The sequence below is a fragment of the Coenobita brevimanus genome, chromosome 28 (assembly GCF_032717465.1).
Source record: "Coenobita brevimanus isolate Jiangsu-jjx chromosome 28, ASM3271746v2, whole genome shotgun sequence".
Lineage (NCBI taxonomy): Eukaryota > Metazoa > Arthropoda > Malacostraca > Decapoda > Coenobitidae > Coenobita > Coenobita brevimanus.
The window spans coordinates 11380216-11399161 of NC_136981.1; the positions used below are offsets into that span (position 1 = coordinate 11380216).

The window sequence follows — 18946 nt, forward strand, 5'->3', positions numbered from 1 at the left end:
TGCAGTAGTATAGCTGCCTGCCTGCCTCTAATTTTCTTTTGAGTTGTGGTGGTGGTGGTGGTTGTCCCAGTCTCACGTGAGTGTAAACTTAGTGGGCTGTTGACTGAAGTTACCCATTTCTTTGAGTCCACCATCCTCCTTTTGGGGAATAGGGAGGGAACTAAGGGATATTTGTATCAGTGCCACTGCATGAAAGTGTCTTTCTCTAGCACTGCTCTGCTTAATAAAGAGAGTTTCTCTTTATACAGGTATTCATCTCCTCACATCACAGCACCTCACTTTTATATCAGCATCCACCAGCCAGCACAGAGAAGCATGTGACGTTCTGTTTTAGTACTGTACTGTATTTTTAACTGAATCATTGTGCTGGAGAGGAAAGCCTTCATGCAGTAGTACCAGTATTCAGTACCTGGGTGTCTCTGATGCCCTCCTGTGCAAACATTTCTCGACTTCCTTCCCATCCCCATAAAGAGAATAGTGGATTACAGAAGGACAGTTTCAGCCTGCAGTCAACCAGGTTCATGTTATGATGACCCTGGAGCCACAGTAACAGCATCATATCACCCCACTTTTATGCCATTGTTCACAAGCCATCACATTGGAACTGGTCACTTTATTTAGTATTCTTTATTAACCCTCTCTGTCTGGTGATGTATTTATATTTTGTTCTTGTTTTACTCAGACATTTCACTCAGTTTAGGAGAGTGCCCTAGTACAGTAATAAAGGCATGAATGGTGACTGTACTTTCTAACAGCTTCAGTTCAAAAATTCTACCCTAAACTGAATATTATACTGTAGTTTGTTTACTTTATCTGGGCACATATTTTCTTTCTTTTGTAGACTATTCCCAGTAACTCAGTGGTACAGAAAGGGAACACTGTGGCTCAACATCCTTTCCATAGCATTTCTCTGTAACTAGTATCATATTCTGTCATTAGTTTATTGGTACACCTCGGTATTCAAGATGGAGAGATGACACTTTTAGACCAAGTTTAAGTAAAAGGAGAATAGTCATGATGAGATAATGAAGTCTGTAACAAACACCTACAGTTTCAAGAAGCTTTCATTAAGGGAATAAATCAGCTGGTGGCAGCAAAAATAAAATGTATACAGAGCGCTTAAATTAAATGTTTTAATAAAAGTACAGTACTGTATATCCAAACGTGGTATCTGTACAACAGCTGAGATTCCAATGCCATTTAGTTTGGATTATCTGGCCTCTGTGGTAGAGCCAGGATTTTTGAAGGCATGAATGGTGGTAGTAGTGGTGGGGGTGATGGGTGTGGGGATGGTGGAAGCAACAATAGTAGTAATCCCAGGCTTACATGAGCGAGAAACTGATAGACTGCATGGTGAAGATTCCCTCCTTTTGCATCTCACATCCTCCTTTTGGGGGACTGGGAAGGAGTTGACAGATACTTTGTATAACCAGCCAGCAGATCATCTCATTTTTATCATTGTCACAGCATGAAGTCATCATTATAAAGTTCAGAAGATTTGAGTGATTACTGGATGTGGACCCTTTTCACTTTGCACTCCGATAGTTCTCCAGGTTTTCCACTTTCCTGTTGCTCTATTTCATTCACTTTAACTCTGCTTAAAATCACGAAGTGGTATGGAAAGGTTGTTGAGCTGTAGTTTGGTCTTCTGTCATTGAGCTACAGGAAATAGGCTGCAGAAGGACAAAATCAAGAAGTGAATGAACTATAGATCCCAACCACCTCATGTATGATTGTTTATTCACCCTAACTTGACCAGAAATTTCATCCTTTTGCAACTTATTTTACATATGGTAGATCTGTAGCAGGAAAGATAATGCTATGCTTCCACATCCTTTCTAGACCACTTTTTTGTGACTATTTCATATTCTAATATTGGTTGTTGGGGCAACTCTGCATTTAAGATTGAGAGATTGCAATTTAGGCTAAGTTAAATTGAAGAGTACAGTGGGCAAGAAGATTATGAGGAAAATCATGATGATACCACATAATTATGGCTGTATTTTGTAATGGGGGTGATTTACTTGCCGGAGGCCCTAAATTGATATGAATGCAGGGCAGCATGTGAGGGAATCATGTTGTAGTTTTATGTGTTTGCTTTATCTTAGTGCCTCATGGCACCCAGTCGGAGTGAAGGCCATGTATTGTATAGGTTTGATCCCTGAGAGGTGCATCAAGGTTTTGTGATTATTGAATGCCACCAAGGTGAGTACTGGAGGCTGTTCATATACTGTACCCTTAAATGCACTTAACTATAGTAGAATAACCTTCAGCCCATGCACCTTGAAGGGGTAATGTGGCATTAGTTGTTACTTTTAGTATACTCATCTCTGCAGGACTTGGTAACTCAACTAGTGGCAGGTTCCCAAGAGCACCACCACCACATCCAGAATGCGGAGTGTGTGATATCGGACTATGATATGTTGTGTGATGTCAGACTATGACTTGTTGTATTTTTTGGTTATTTATTGTTTTTTTGCTGGACATGGTGGGAAAATGAGTTGGGATAATGATGATGTCTTTGTAGGATGTGGTAACACAACTAGCGGCAGGTTTCCGTGAGTGCCGCCGTCACATCCATAATGAGGAGCTGGTGGCACGATTCCTGGACAAGACACTCACATCTAGGCTCGGCATACGCATGTTAGCACAGCACCATCTTGCACTCAGGGAGAATAAGGTAGGATGGGGGAGGGTTGATGTATGAGGTTATATTATATTCTCCATTGTCTCCTCTTCCCTCCTTTCTTCCTTTCTCTCTTCTCTTCTCTTTTCTTCTCTTTTTTCCACTTCTCTCCTCTCCTCTCTTCTCTTTTTCATTCCTCTCCCCTCCTGTCATCTCTTCTCATCTCTTTCATTTTGTCCCGTCCCCTCCCCTCCCCTCTTCCTTCTCTGCTTGGCATACTCATGTTGGCACAGCACCACTTCGATGGACAAGGTCAGTTAGGGTTTAAGATTGTATATATTTAACCTTTTCACAAGAGGGGTCTGTCCTGCAGCTGTTCTGCAGGCATAAGCAGGGTGGATGGGTTAATGGAGATGGTGGGTAGTGGATATTTTTTTATAAACCTTATCTTTGTAGTATCCCTCCTAACATGATAGGTAGATTAAGTTTTTAAAACTCATCATTGTACTGAATGAATTTAGATATAATGTCCAGAAGTTGCAAATGAGTTGTTCAATAATTTTGTTATAAAATAGTATTTTTTCCTTATCAAGTTTCCATTTCCCTCCCAGACATAACATAATCTGACAACTTAACATAATGTAAACTAACATAATTCAGCCTAACCTAATATAACCTACCTTAACATGACTTAATATAATCTGATATAACTAACTGAACCCATCTATACCACACATAATCCAGTGCAGCCCAGCCCAAACTAACTCTTTCTAACCTATCCTAACCTAACCCAACCTCACTGACTATATACCCTGCTCTTCCCTTCCTTTACCCTGCATAATTATTACTGACCTAATCTAACCTGACATATCCAACCTAGTCCCAGTTACACTGAATTAATGATTGTACCCATTCCAGCAAAGCTATGTGGGAATCATCAATGTGGGCATGAAGCTGAAAGAGGTGATTGAACGCAGTTGCCAGTTTGTTACTCGAGTTGCCGGCCATAAATATGGTCGTGTGCCGCAGCTGAAGCTATCTGGCCACGTCAACGCTGTCTTCCCCTACATAGAGTGTGAGTCAGAGGAGTATATTCTAAGTGGCTCTGGAAATTTTGTAACACTTCTTCCATAATGCTTACCCTCAGTTTGACTTCATTTGCTGTTGCCTTCAGGTGACGCTACACTGAGTGATAATTTATTTACTCTGCTGGGTGGTAACCGTATAATGTAACCAGATAGACCCCTGCCTGGTGGTCTGGTGAGTTAAGGTGCTTCAACATGAGGTGGCCAATAAAGGTAAACATGTAACATCCTATTGCTCAAATAGTGCCACTCAGAGGCAACATTATATTAAGAGCAGAGTTAACTTTTTGTGAATTGGTAAGTAGTGTTGATATTGGTGTAGAGAAGGTTCATAGGCACTTGATGTATGATGAAGAGTGAAGAGGAAGTAACAGGTCTGGAGTGGTTATAAAGAGTGATAGAGTGGTCAAAGAGAGGTGAGTAGTAGTAGTAGTAGTTGTTCCCTAGGCAGTCTGGCCGAACAGCCCCGAGTCCCTTAGGAAGGCCGTGACCAAGACCGGGCTTTCCCACAGATCTCAAAGAGTGTATGTTGTGTTGTTGATGTAGGTGAATGCGTGCAATGCAGTCTTCCATAATGTGCTTAATAGTATGGGGTGCTGTGTTACATCCTGGACAGGCATCAGCGATGGAGTCATCCAGCCTCTTCTGGTAGCTTAAGAGGGCTGGATGGTGCCCACATCTCAACCTGGCCAGGTGGACCCTATCCTCACGAGGGAGATAGGATTCAGAAGGGTGGATGTCAGGAGGCCGTGCATACAGCTGTGTGTTGTCTGTAAGTGACTGAATGGAGTGGCGAATGATTTGAGTGTGGATATGCTTCTGGAAGCTGGTCTGAGGTGGGCGAGGGGGGAGAGATGACAGTATTTGTGTATGATATCGTGTGCTGGGTATTGTTTTGATGTTCCTTGGTGTGGGTAGATGTGCTGCCATGTAATGTAGTGGATGTTGTGGGTTTGTGGAGGCTGCAGCAAGAATCTGGGTGCCTCTCATGTCAAGGTGATCCTTGACTTTGAGGACATTGGTTTCTTGATGTAGGTGGTCTGTGGGTGTAGTAGCTGTGCAGCCTGTGATTATTTTTAGGGCCTTGTTCTGTATGGTCTGTAGAATGTTGTAGTGTGTTTTGGTGAGGTTAGGAGCCCAGGCAGGGCTTGCATAATTCATCACTGAATGTATGTATTGTTTGTATACTGTGGCGGTGATTTCTCTGTTGTGTCTGAATGTTGTATGGGCAAGTGACCTCAAGGCATTGAGTCTTGGTGTTATTTTATGTTTAATGTTTGTGATGTTTTGTTTAAATGACATTGATGTATTGTATGTTACACCAAGGATTTTGTGTGTGTGTGTGTGTGTGTGTGTGTGTGTGTGGTAGGGGAGTGTTATTTATGGTGAGGTGTGGGATGTGACTGTGTTCTGCTTTCCGGTTTGTGAGAAGGGTCACTGTAGATTTGGCTGGGGCTGTTTTGAGCCTGTTTGTGGTGAACTATTCATGTAGTGTGTTGAGGTAAGGTTGGAGGATGTGTGCAGCTGTGTTTGCATTTTGGTGCATACATGTAAGTGTTATATCATCTGCATAGGAAGGTATGTGTATCTGTGGTGTGTGGGGTGTGGGTATGTCGTGCATGTATAGGTTAAAGCTTGTAGGGGACAAAACAGATTCTTGGGGGACGCCATTTGTGAAGTTTCTGATGTTAGAAGACTAACCGGCAAATGTTAAGAGAGGTGAGTTGTAAGAGGGAGTTGTTGTCTGGAGTGGTTATAAAGTGATAGAGTGATGAGAGATGACTTGTAAGAGGGAGCTGTAGACTTTAGTAGTAGCTGCAACCTCAGGCTTATCTGGATGTGAACCTGGTGGATTGAAAGTCATATCTGTCCCTCTCTTGCATCACACCATCCTCATCTGGGGGAGAGTTGAGGGATGATTGCATAAGCTCTGTTGCCTAACTTACCTGGTCAGGGTCACTATGTAAAGGCATTCCTCTCCAGAACCATATGTAGATAAAGACTAATAAAAAGGCAGAGTATAAGAGAGAAGTGGAGGATCGATTGGGCAAATATGAAATGGAGCAGATGGGAGACGTGGAAGGTGTCTGTAGGATATTTACAGAAGAAATATGTGCAGCATGTGATGTGGTGTGTGGAAGGAAGAGAAGACGGAGGGGGGTGCAAGGAACAGCGTGGTGGACTGAAGAGGTGAAACAGGCTGTGGCACAAAAGAAGAAAGCATACAATGAATGGATGAGAAATAGGGCCGTGGAAGAAGTTGAGAGGCGGAAGAGAGAGTTATATGTAGAAAGAGAGAGAGAGAGGTGAAAAGATTAGTAAGAGAGAGTAAGAGGAGAGTGGATGAGGAATTTGGAAGGAATTTGAGTGTAAATTGGAGGGACTGTAAGAAAATGTTGTGGAAAGAGGTGAAAAGAGTAAGACAGGGTGGAAGTGAAGTTAGCAGGGGAATGAAAGATAAAATAAAAATGGTAGATTAGTAGAGGAGAAGGGAGAAAAAGTGAGCAGATGGAGAGAACACTTTAAGGAATTGTTGAACATAAAGGATGGAAGTAATGCGAGTATAAGTGGCTGGGGAATGGCTGGGAGAAGGAGAGAGGTGAGAAGACAGGAAGAAATCAGTAGGATAGAAGTTGTGGAAGCAATGAAGAAAGTTAAATCGGGGAAAGCCCCAGGAGTTGATGGAGTGTGTGGTGAAATGCTGAAGCATGGGGGAGAGATAGTAGTAGAATGGATGTGGAAGATGTGCAGATTGGCCTGGGAGGAAGGTAGAGTCCCGGAGGATTGGAAGTCAGGTATAATTATTCCCTTGTAGAAAGGAAAAGGGGAAAAAGAAGTGTGTGGTAATCATAGGGGCATCTGTCTTCTTAGTATAATAGGAAAAGTGTATGGTAGGGTACTTATTGACAGAGTTAGAGAAAGAACAGAGAAATTAGTTGGAGAAGAACAGGGAGGCTTTAGGAAGGGAAGAGGTTGTGTAGATCAGATATTCATTCTTAGATCTTTAGTGGAAAAGTTTCTAGAGAAGGGAAAGAAGTTGTATGCAGCTTTCATGGATTTGGAGAAAGCATATGACAGGGTGGATAGACAAGGATTGTGGAAAGTGTTAAGAATATATGGAGTAGATGGGAAGTTGTCGAATGCTGTGAAGAGTATGTACGATGGTGCAAAGGCTGCAGTGCGTGTGGATGGTGAACTAAGTGAATTTTTCTCTTTGAAGGTTGGGTTGAAACAGGGATGTGTCGTGTCTCCATGGTTGTTCAATCTGTACATGGATAGGGTAATAAAAGAGGTACAAGGTAGGGTAGTGGATGTTGGAGTGGCCCTGGTGAGAGAGGATAGTGTTTGGAAGCTCCCTGTACTGTTGTTTGCAGATGATACTGTGTTGTTGAGTGAAGATGAAGGGGAGCTGCAAGGCTTGGTGGATGAGTTTGGGAGAGTGTGTAAGAAATGGAATCTAAAGGTGAATGTAGCAAAGAGTAAAGTGATGGTCTTTGAGAGAGGTGAAGTCAGTGAATGGACAGCGAGGTTGGATGGTGAGGAATTGGAAAATGTGAGTACGTTTAAGTACTTGGGTAGTGTGATGAGTAAGGATGGAGGTTTGGAGGGTGAAGTGCTTGAAAGGGTACAGCAGGGAGGAAAGGTTGCTGGTTCTTTGAAAGCAGTGATAAGAAACAGGGAAGTGAGCATGGAAGTGAAAAAGTTACTGCATGACAGTATTGTGATACCAACTCTAATTTACGGAAGTGAAGCTTGGACGTTGTTGGAAGGACATAGGTCAAGAGTGAGAGCAGTGGAAATGAGTTATTTAAGAGGAGCCTGTGGAGTCACATGGAGAGACAGGCTGACGGATGAGGATATAAAGGAGCGTTGTGGTGTGGATGTGGATGTGATAGGAAGCGTTATGAGGAACACACTGAGGTGGTTTGGCCATGTGGAGAGGATGGAGGGTGAAAGACTGACGAAGAGAGTGTACGTGAGTGAGGTGGAGGGGGGAAGAGGGAGGGGGAGGCCGAGGATGAGATGGAGGGATGGGGTGGAGAGGTATATGAGAGAGGGGGGTGTGAGTTGGGAGCAGGGCAGTGAAATGGCGGGGGACAGGGCGACTTGGAGGCGATTTGTTTGTGGCCACCCCAAACGGGATTGAGGCGTCTGGCAATAGATAGATAGATAGACATTAACTCCTCCTGGTTAGTACCCCTGGATTAACCCCCTGATGCCGGGCTCCCTGCATCCTATCCCAGTCCCACAACTGGGCTTATTTTTGTACTTTGGATTTTCCAGAAACTATATTTTTTTCTTACAGATCAATCACGGTTGATATAAACACACAAAAAAGGCATGTACTTATCCTCTGCTGGTGTATATCTCTGCTAGTGGGTGGGTGGGTGACCTCAGTCAGTACACATGTACTTTGCCCCTCCAGGCACCTCCCCCACCCGACCTCTGTCCCAGCTAGCCACTCCCTGTACCCTCAGGCTCACATGAGAGCCCACCACTATACTCTTTGGTGCACTCTTCAGTTGAAGCATGCCAGCAAAATATGGAAATGTCCTCAGACGTGAACCGGCGCCTGTGGACCACACGTCCTCTGACGTTAACCAGCATCAGGGGGTTAAGATAGTTTGGATTAGGGTAGATTAAGTTAGGTTAGGTTAAGTTATACAAAGTTAGATTAAAATGTAATAGATGTAAACTAATACCATAACCCATATCATTACATTAATTCTCTCGTTCCCACAGTACCCCTGGACTACATACTGCCAGAGATCCTGAAGAATGCTGTGAGGGCAACAGTTGAGAGTCACTCTGAGTTTGAGGTGATGCAGCTGCCACCCATACATATCACCATTGCCTCTAATGAGATTGATTTTATCATCAGGTTAGTTACTGAAAGAGAGAGAGAGAAAGAGACTGTCCATTTGCCTGTGTCTCCTCTGCCTGTCTGTTTGAATATGTAGGTGCTTGCACATAATATGTTTGCATTTTGGTAGGTCATGCCTGTGCATGAGTACGTTAACTTTTTTCACTTGTTCATGGTGGTTAGTACTGTAGTAATACTTGTCCTGTAGCTCCAGCACCACTGATGTGGCACCAACAGGTACTGTAGCCAGGGCAAGTTTTTTTTAATGACTGTTTGTCCTTTTGTTGCCAACCTTACCTAGCACCTTGAGTTTGAATTAAGTTTTCCTTTTAGGTCTGGTGCCATCCAAGGCAATGGAATCTAGCCTTCTCAGGGAACAGATTGTAATTATGTAGAAGAGATACATGTGTGGACTTTGATTCTCCTAATATGATTGTGCTGTCAACTGGTAATAGTGTGTGAGACAGCTACTGGGATTTAACCCCCCTACACTACTCCCATGGTACTGTTAGGGTAGTACCTCTCAAGGATAATGGTAACCAGCCACATCCTACCTCAGTACCATACCGGGTATGTCAAAAAGGAGACTGATGATGATGTATTCAGCATCAAACATGAACTCTTCAGTTCCTAATCCATTATCTCATTTACAGGATCAGTGACCGAGGGGGCGGCATCCCCCACCACCTTACCAAGCGTGTGTTGGAGTACAACTTCACCACTGCGAATGGCCAGGACACTGCCAATGACCCCACCTCCTCCAACGACCATCAGGAGGTCTTCTCAGACATGATAGAGGCTGTGAATCCTAACCCAGCTGGAGGCCCCATGCATGGGTAAGTGTGGGATTTGTGGGTTGGAAGTTGTGTTGGGTGCGGGTTGTGCGGGGTTGGAGCAGAGTTTCTGGACCAAGTAGAAAATGTTGCTGAGGTTGGAGGAATCTTTGGGGTTAGGTTGGTTGTGGGGAGGCAGTGTGTGTTTGTGTTAATTAATTAATTTTTTTATCTCTTAGTGACAAGCTAAATGGTTTCCTGTACACCAAGAAACCATTTACTATGCTTGATGGTAACCATATAACCAAATTATGATGTCTGGTGGTTTAGTGGGCAATTAAGGCGCTCCAGTTCGGATTGAGCCAGAGCGGGTTTTTATCCAAGGGGTGGTTGGGGTTTATTGCTCATGTAATGCTGCTCAGGGATAATGGAGGGTGGTCACTCACATCTTAAATATCAGGACCAACTTGCCTACCCCCGGGCTTCTGTGCTCCTCATGGGGAAATACTGGATTAGATAATGAATGAATGATTGGATAATGGATGGATGGATGAATGAATGAATGAATGAATGAATCTCTTAGTTATTACTCTGGAAACAGTGGTTGGCATAATTATTTATACTCCAGCATGTAACTGTGGTTTGGACCAATAGGTCTAAACCAGTTATATATTGTGGTAGCCGGGGGTGTTCACCATCCACTCGCTTGATGTAGTGCTGCTTTCGGGTGACCGTCCTTTCCTCCCATCCTTCCGTCTTTCCTTCCTTCCTCTTCTGTCTTTTTTTCCCTCTTCCATTCCTCTTCTGTCTGTGGATGACTCTACACTGAGTGAAAAGCCAACTGGTTTCCTGTACACCAGGAAACCATTTACTGTGCTGGGTGGTAACCATATAACCAAAACATGGCACCTAGTGGTTTAATGGGTACCGGTAATTAAGGCGCTCCAGCCGGATTGAGCCTGTGTGGGTTTATATCCAAGGGATGTTTGGGGTTATCACTCACATACTGCCACTCAAGGATGAGTGAGGCTGGTCACTCTCTTCTTAAATGTCAGGACCAACTTGCCTAGCCCTGGGCTGCTATGCTCCTCATGGGGCAATGCAGGATTAGATGATGATGATGATGATGATAGACCAACTGGCATCTTTTTGTAAGTATTGTATAGTGGGGTCTCTCAATATGCGGAATCTCAGTATGTGAAACTCCTACTATGTTAACTTGACTCATGAGAAAAATAACATTTTTTAATATGCAAAATGTGATTCTAAAACGCGAATCTGTCATCTGATAGCAAGGGAAAAATGGCTTTCCGCTTATAATGGTGGTATCCAAAGCCTCCAACAGATGGCTGATCGGTTTCCCACCTTTTCCCTCCCTCACAGCATCTCACAAGTCAAGTCCCAAGACTCTCAGTCTGTGTCCACCCCTGCCACGCTCGCATATTGTGGTGTTGTTAGCATTGTGCAAGACCCGCTCTTGCAACCTGTTACATCAGGAGTTAGGGAACAGGAATATATTGCCCTAAATGGGGTAAATTTAAAAAATTTGGGGGTAATGCATGCGGTATGAGAGGTATTGCATGTGGTTTATAACTGATTTTTCACATAAATTTTGTAATTTTTAGTGAAAAGGATGTAAAACCTGTATCATGTATCATGATATTTGTTGCATAGCTGCCGTACTATTTACAGATGTGCACATTTTTTTGTGTTTGTTTTTGTTTTCTTTGAAGTCTGGGGGTAATTTCATTTAACTCAAAAATTTGGGTAATACCCTAAAAAAGTTCTTTGACCCTTGTGTTACATCATGGCCCCACTGCTTCATTCCAAGAATAAGAGGATCATTTTGGAGCTAAAAATGAAGGTTAAAGAGTTGAATAAGCAAGGTAAAAGCAACTCATACATTGGACGTGAACTTGGCATAGGTGAATCGACAGTGAGGAACATTCTTAAGAACAAGGAGCAGGTTTTATGAACCATCAGGACTCATGGAGGCCATCAAGTGGACAAGGGCAGTTAGGTTGCTAATCCAACAATTACTGTATACAAATGGAGCACTACCTAGCACACTACATTCACAGTTCTGTTATCTTTCTTTGAGCAAAAGACTTTCTTAAAATTATAGTCAGTAATGGGAAAGTACTGTAAATGACAAAAATAGGATGAGGTGTCAACCATATACTGTACATTTATTTCCATTGATTCAGTGGTTTCTAATATGTGAAATTTCCAATATGCAACACATTTTGTTGACCATATTCTCGCATGTTGGGAGGCTCCACTGTATTATGTATTAATACTTCCTATTTACTATGCTAAAATGTTCTTCCATGAAGTATTTTGTCTGCACATATCCAAAGATTTTCAGTATACAGTACCTGTAATTCTTTTTTGGCATCCATGTTAACTTGATAATATAATGGAATGACTCTACCTTATTACCTTAACCTGTCCTATCGCTCCAGTCCAGCTGTGGACCCTCCAAAGAAATGGCGACTGTGGCACTTTGGAGCTGCAGATTGGGAGGCCTTCAGGCTGTACTTCTTTGATTTTCCCTGGAATGATTATTGCTTCCATGGCCGGGAGCCATCTGAGTGTGCCTTGCGCATTACAGAGGTTATTCTCTCAGGCCTGGAAGCATACATTCCTTTCTCATTTCCTTTGACTAATGCAAAAAGCGTTGCTTTAATCGTGCTTGTTCTAATGCTGTCCGCAACAAGGAGAGGGCCTATAAAAGGTACCGGAGCCAACCCACCCCTGAAATACATCTTGTTTATGTTTCTGCCTGGAATCGTGCTAAGTTTGTTCTTTGCTCTGCTAAAAATAATTTCATCCGTACTAAATGCTCTCAACTCTCCAACTCGAATTCTTCCCACTCCTTCTGGCACCTTGCCAAAAACCTTTCTGACAACTTACCTCATCATCCTTCCCTCCTCTTTTCTACTCTGATGGCTCTTTAGCTATTTCTACTACTGATAAAACAGATCTCTTTGCTCAGACTTTCTCCTCCAATTCCACCTTAGACGATTCTGGTGCTGTTCCTCCATCACTTCCCCCCTCTGACTTCCTCATGGCTGACATTAAAATTTCTTCAGTTGATGTATTTTCTGCCATCACTGGCCTCAGTACTAACAAGGCATATGGGCCTGATGGAGTCCCTCCTGTTGTCCTCAAGAACTGTGCTTCTGTGCTTACACTCTGCCTAGGTAAACTCTTTTGCCTTTGTCTTTCAACTTGTACCTTTCCTTCTTGCTGGAAGTTTGCTATCATTCAGCTAGTCCCAAAGAAGGGGTGACCATTCCCAACCCTCTAACTATTGTCCAATTGCTTTAACATCCTGTATCTCAAAAGTTTTTGAGTCTATTCTTAACAAAAATTTTAAAGCATCTTTCCTATCACAACGTTCTTTCTGATCATCAGTATGGGTTCCGTCAGGGACGCTTGACTGGCGATCTTCTCACCTACCTTTCAGACTCCTAGTCCTCCTCCTTTCGGGACTTTGGCGAAAGCTTTGTCATTGCACTTGACATTTCAAAGGCTTTTGATCGAGTCTGGCACAAATCTTTGATTTCCAAACTGCCCTCTTACGGTTTCTATCCTTCTATCTGTGCCTTCATCTACAGCTTCCTTTCTGGTCATTCTATAGCTGCTGTTGTACACGGCCATCGTTTTTCTCCTAGATCTATTAACAGTGGTGTTCCTCAGGGCTCTGTCCTATCACCAACTCTCTTCCTTTTATTTATTAGTGATCTTCTAAGCTGTACATCTAACCCTGTCCACACGTATGCTGATGATTCCACCCTTTGCCTTTCCATTCGGTTCCCGCAACGTCCATCCCAGCAGTTACTTCAACAAACAGGGGATGAGGCTCTGGCACTCCTAATGTCTGAGCTGGCTTGTATCTCTGACTGGGATAAAAATAATCTTGTTGTTTTTAATGCATCTAAGACTCAGTTTTTACACCTATCAACCCAACAGAATCTTCCACAGGAATACCTACTAAAATTTAATAATATCCAGCTCAATCCAGCATCATCCTTGAACATGCTTGGGGTTTCATTCACTCGGGATTTATCTTGGAAAGATCATATTACATCTCTTGTAAAATCTGCTTCCAAGAGATTAGGTGTGCTAAGCCGACTCCGTACCTACTTTACCCTTGCACAGTTATTGACTTTATACATGGGATTTATTCGCCGCTGTATGGAGTACAACTCTCATGTGTGGGGAGGCTCCCCACATACAGCTCTTCTTAATAGGGTGGTGTCAAAGGCTTTTCGTCTCATTAACTCTGCTCCTCTTACTGGCTCCCTTCAACCTCTGTCTCTTCGCTGCACTGTTGCCTCTTTATCTCTATTCTATCGCTACTTCCTTGGTCATTGGTCATTGTTCCTCTGAACTGTCTGCTTGCATCCCTCCACCTTTACAATGGGTGCGTTGTACCTGTCTAGCAATAAACTCTCATCCCTTTTCTGTCCATCTCTCTAACGCAGGAGTTAACCGTTACTCCCAGTCCTTCATTTATGCAAAAGGCCAACTCTGGAACTGTCTCCCTCTGTCTGTGTTTCCTACTTCCTGTGATCTCCAGTCTTTCAAACGCAGTGTGTTCAGGCATCTCAAAATGAACAGATCATGAATTTGGCTCTCTTTTTTATTTTTTATTGTTTTTTCTTGGAAGGAACTGTTTTGCGGTTTTGTAGCCTTTGGTTTCTTCTTCCTCGCATAATAATAAAAAAAAGAAAAAGACTAGTTTGGTATATGTGTTCCATATGTAAAGGACAAAAGAATGTGCAGATAGACCAGACCTGTGAGGTGGTTTAATGGGATATATATAACCCCACATTGCCAGAGGCAAAGTGGGGATCCTATCTTTGGTTCATTGGTAAGGTGTGCATGTATTATGTGTGGGAGTTTGAGTTACATTCGGGGTTAATACAGTGATTAATTTATTAAGTTTCACACGGCCTTTACACGGGTGCCAGCAGTGTGGGGTGAGAGATGAGGCTTGGTTGACAATTTTGCTGGGTTTGCCGTTTCTGTTCTATAGCTGGCATTGTCCTTTGCTGATTGCATCTTGGGGATGGCTGCAGGCTCAAGCATCCTCAGTGATGGCCTCCAGTGCTATGCTACCATGTTATGTTTGAAACTCACCTAATTAATCACTAGAGGGAGGAAAGAGGGATAGGATTTATATCAACCCTATAAACCTGCATTATCAGAGGCAAAGTGGGGATTTCAATGGTAACATGCACATGTATTAGGGGCAGGTGCCTGAGTTTGATTCTTGGCCAGAACATTGATTAATTTAGTAGGTTTTGTACACCCATTACAGTGGATCCAGGATTCTTGGGGCTTGAATGTTGTGTGAATGAGTGTCTGGTCATTTTTGCTGGGCATGCCTTTGATAGTTTACCCACTTTTATGCTTTCGCTTTTCTTTTTTCTAGATCCAACCTCATACCTTCTTGAAGTGAGAAAATAAGTCCAGTTAATGATGTAAAATATATACAGATAGTTAGACTTGTGAGATGGAGCCAGAATTCTGGGGACTTGAAGGATGTGTGAGACCCATTACACTGGGCATGTTGTTGATAGCACTCCTATTTTTGTAGTTTCACTTCATTTCTCACCCCATCTTCAGGTGGAAAAATAGATTAGGATGATGATGATGATGATACATTAAAGATTATGAAGGTGATGTTGGTGGTGATAATGAAAATGAATACTACAACAGATGACAACAATGATGATGGTGATGATGTTAATGATTAGGACAACATTAACAACACTGATAATGAAGCTAATGACATGATAGCCTAATTCCGTTTGCTTTCAGGTTTGGCTTTGGGCTGCCAACATCTCGAGCCTATGCGGAGTACATGGGAGGCAGTCTGGAGGTTCAAGCCATGCAAGGGATTGGCACGGATGTTTACCTTCGCCTCAAGCATATCAACAGTCCTGGTGCATCTTTCAGGATCTAAATGTGCCCTAGGCACCAGTGATGATCACACCCTGCAAATTAAATCTGAGGGTGCAATAAGGATCACATTCTAAGTGGCTTTGTCAACGTCTGCACATATTTATAGCACACCAACAGCCCTAGCACCTCTTTCAGAATTTAAACAGCTTGGAAAGCAATGATGATTATGCCCTGCAAAGTACAGGGGTGGGGGGGTAAATGATTTGTATTTAAATGGCATTGGAAATTTCATAGCAACTTTCCTGGCACCTCTAAAAAAAAATGTGTGCCCAGGGAAAACAATGATGATCACACCCTGCAAGGTAACATGGAGGCTGAATAACTTGGGGGTTTAATTTTTAATGATTTTTAGTTTCAGAGGTCTGAGAAACAACCGCAGCAAGTCTTCCTTACAGTGTACATCATGACCACAAAAATCCTGCTGGGTTTATTGTGTGTAAATGGCTTAACAAACTGAGATGCAGTTTGTTCTATATGAAAAGAGTAAGTCTTGAAGTTTTATATAAAGGTTAATATAACTTTTAATAGTGTATCTCAGTTTGTTGTTTACATGCAATACAATTTTTGTAAACTGAGCAGGATTTTTTGGACACCCTGTATTTCTGTAATTTGTTTCTTTTTATCACAATTTTTTCAGACTGGATGCTATAAATTGTGGGAATGGCAGATCAGCTTTTATAGGTAGAAGTAGAACTGAAATTGGCTGTGTTTTTGTAGTATACAATTGGTATTATTTTAATCAACCCCAGTGTGTCTGGCAAGCAGATCCATCAGCCACCCCTGCAGTGCCATCCCGTGCAGTGAACCGGATATCCCTTGTGGCTGACAGCACCTTGCCACAGTGAGGTATGGGGAACAGTGTGGAGATATGGTTCCTGGATGGATGCAGCATTTATGTTTCGCCACCCATTTAATAGAGGCATCATAGCAAGCTCCACTTTCTGCCCTAATTTGGTTGTATGACCACCACCCACTGTTTTATATGGTTCATAGGTCATAGAAAACCCTTAGGTTTGTCACTCAGTGTAGGGCCACCTGGAGTGGAAAGAAGAGTAACAGCACAAAAAGAGAGAGATAGGAAGAGAGGAAGTCAGACATAGAAATACAATGAGAAAGGGGAAGGAAGAAATAGGCAACACTACATCAAGTGATTGAATGATAGTTGCCCTCACCTACTACCTTGTAATATACAGTAAACCCCCTTAATAATGGACCAATTGGGTGGAAGTCGACTTTGCAATTGTCAGAGGTCCATTACAGGTATAGTCATGAACTGTGCATTGTGGTTCATACTTTCTCTCACCTTCAACTTTACACCTGAAGAACTGTAATATATTAATTCTTAGTTTTCTTGAGTGCCGAGGAAGAAGAACCAACAGATGGCATGTTTATAGTGTAATTTGACAAAAAAAAAGTATAAATTGGTCATTAAAAAGTTTAGTAGTACAGGCCAGGAATGCAGGACAGACTGAGCAGACCAACTGTGTGTTAGTTATCATGAGAGTAGGGGTACTTTTAAACAGAGGTGATTGGATGCCAAACAGCATTTATTAAAATATGGTAGACATATTTTTGAAATGCTGAAAATATTAATTAAAAGAGGGTCTGTCATATACAGTGTCTGTTACATGTAGGGTTCACTGTGCTGTGAACTTGCTTACAGAATGGGGCATAAAAAAAAAGGGAAATTGTAATGAGGGCTGATTGTACAGTGAGTTCTCTTCATGTCACTTTTTTGACATTCTTTTTTACCATTAAGTCCACAGTCAGCAACAGAATAAAATCAGATGATACAGTGCCTCCTCTTAAGGAATCCCTTTGCTGGTACAACATGGTATAACTGAGCTGAAGCTTTCTATGGACTTTGAAGCCAAGTGCTACTTCCAGTTGCTGTATTTACTTCCAAGCATTTGCTGGAGACTGTTGGGAGAAAGGAAATTGAAGATATGTAATAAGATGTGTAAGAATATGTGAGATTTTGACTCTGTTTTAAAGAAAAATTGTATAGCTACAGTATTTAAGTTGATCTGACAGTTCCCACAGTTTACAGTGCTGATGGTAGAGAGTATGTTATGATATTTTGAAACACATTCCTGACATACAGTCATATTTTAAGTGGCCTTGGTGATTATGTAGCACTTCTCTGTTAGTGATTTATTCTTGATATTACACTTCAGTATTCTGTTGTATGTTATGGATACAAACTGTGTCGATATCAAAATGATTAAGTAACACACGAGAATATTAAGGTGTATTATGCAAATAAATCAATATGTAAGAGTGCATTGAAGCCTCCTGTGCTGCTTAGATTATGCAGTAATGAGGACTGTAGTGTTAAGAAGTCCTTTGATATTTATATTAAAGAGTTGGACATTTCTTTAGCACATTGCATTTTTATGATTGCATAAAGATATCTGTACTAGAGTTCAAGATTATTTTAAGTTCAAAGTGTTTTCATAATGACCTGTAGAAGAAGTTATGGTGAAAAATTACCAGTATCTGGAAGAGACTTGAAAAACTCCTAGAGTGTCAGACATTTGCTCAGTGTTTACTTTTTTATGGTTGTTCAAAAGATAGTTGATGATTATTTAAGCTTTGTTCAGAGTATTGCCATAATGATCTACTGTATCTGTTTGTGGCCAGATGCCTTAATCCTGAAGGGTTAAGTAGTGTTGTGGTGTTGATGTGGATGTTCTGGCAAGTGTTTGGAGAAGTACCGGAAATGGAAAATGTTATGTTGAAAAGTTATAAGTTTCAGGAAAAGATTTGTCAATTATTTGACAGATTGTATCTGACTTTTCTTTGTGCATAAAATGTACATTAGATCTGAAAAAAAAAACTTTGGCTGATACACAGTCAGTGTTAAGAGATGGTTGTGTAGTCACTACAACACATAAGACTAAGACTTTATAGTTTACAATTTTGTTTGTTTATTCTGACCTTGGAGAGAAAGGAATGGTGAGGAATTTTATAGAGAAGTTTTTGTATTTACCAGACATTTCTTTTGTATTCCTACCAGATAACCGTATTCAGCTTGAGGAAAGCCCCCCCTGCTTGTAATGGGGATCTCCAAACAGTTTTATTTATGTTAGGAGAGAGTATTGAAACATCTGTATAAAATTGTGTTGTAACAACCTGAATGGAATAAAAATGTCACCTGATTCAGTGGTTAAAGTGTTGACAGTACAGTATGAGGAGGTAAACACAGTGCAGCTGGGAGGAGTTTGTGTAGGTTGTATAGTGGAACGCCGTACTGTGAGGTGTATTCGGAGTGGTTTCAAGGGATTTTGTAACACCTCTTCCTTGGTAATTTTATTATATACATTACACTTCAGTATCCTCCTGTACGTTACTGATGCAAACCATGCCAAAATTAAAATGATATTCATAGCATACAGGAGAATGTTAAGCAATTTATTCTGCACATTGCATTTTTAGTATCGTTTTGTATGTTTTGGTATTGACATAAACTGTGTCGATATAAAAAAGATAAGTATTATACATGAGATTGTTAAGGTGTAATATGCTAAGTAAGAGGTGCAGTGGGATCTCATATATCGCCAGAAATACTACCCTGTGTTTAGGCTGACTGTGTGCCAAGCAGTACAGTGTAACCACA

The 18946-nt window shown here is 41.8% G+C and overlaps 1 protein-coding gene across 1 annotated transcript in view; it reads left to right on the forward strand.

The window, feature by feature from the left end:
- Positions 1-18713, forward strand: part of LOC145394827 (branched-chain alpha-ketoacid dehydrogenase kinase-like) — an 87919-nt gene extending 69206 nt beyond the window's left edge. Inside the window, exons 5-9 of the mRNA XM_080268626.1 lie at positions 2528-2680; positions 3545-3701; positions 8455-8593; positions 9229-9411; positions 15184-18713. Coding sequence (XP_080124752.1) covers positions 2528-2680; positions 3545-3701; positions 8455-8593; positions 9229-9411; positions 15184-15328 — 777 coding nt within the window. The 3' untranslated portion in view covers positions 15329-18713. The remainder of the gene's footprint in view (positions 1-2527; positions 2681-3544; positions 3702-8454; positions 8594-9228; positions 9412-15183) is intronic.
- Positions 18714-18946: the final 233 nt, after the last annotated feature.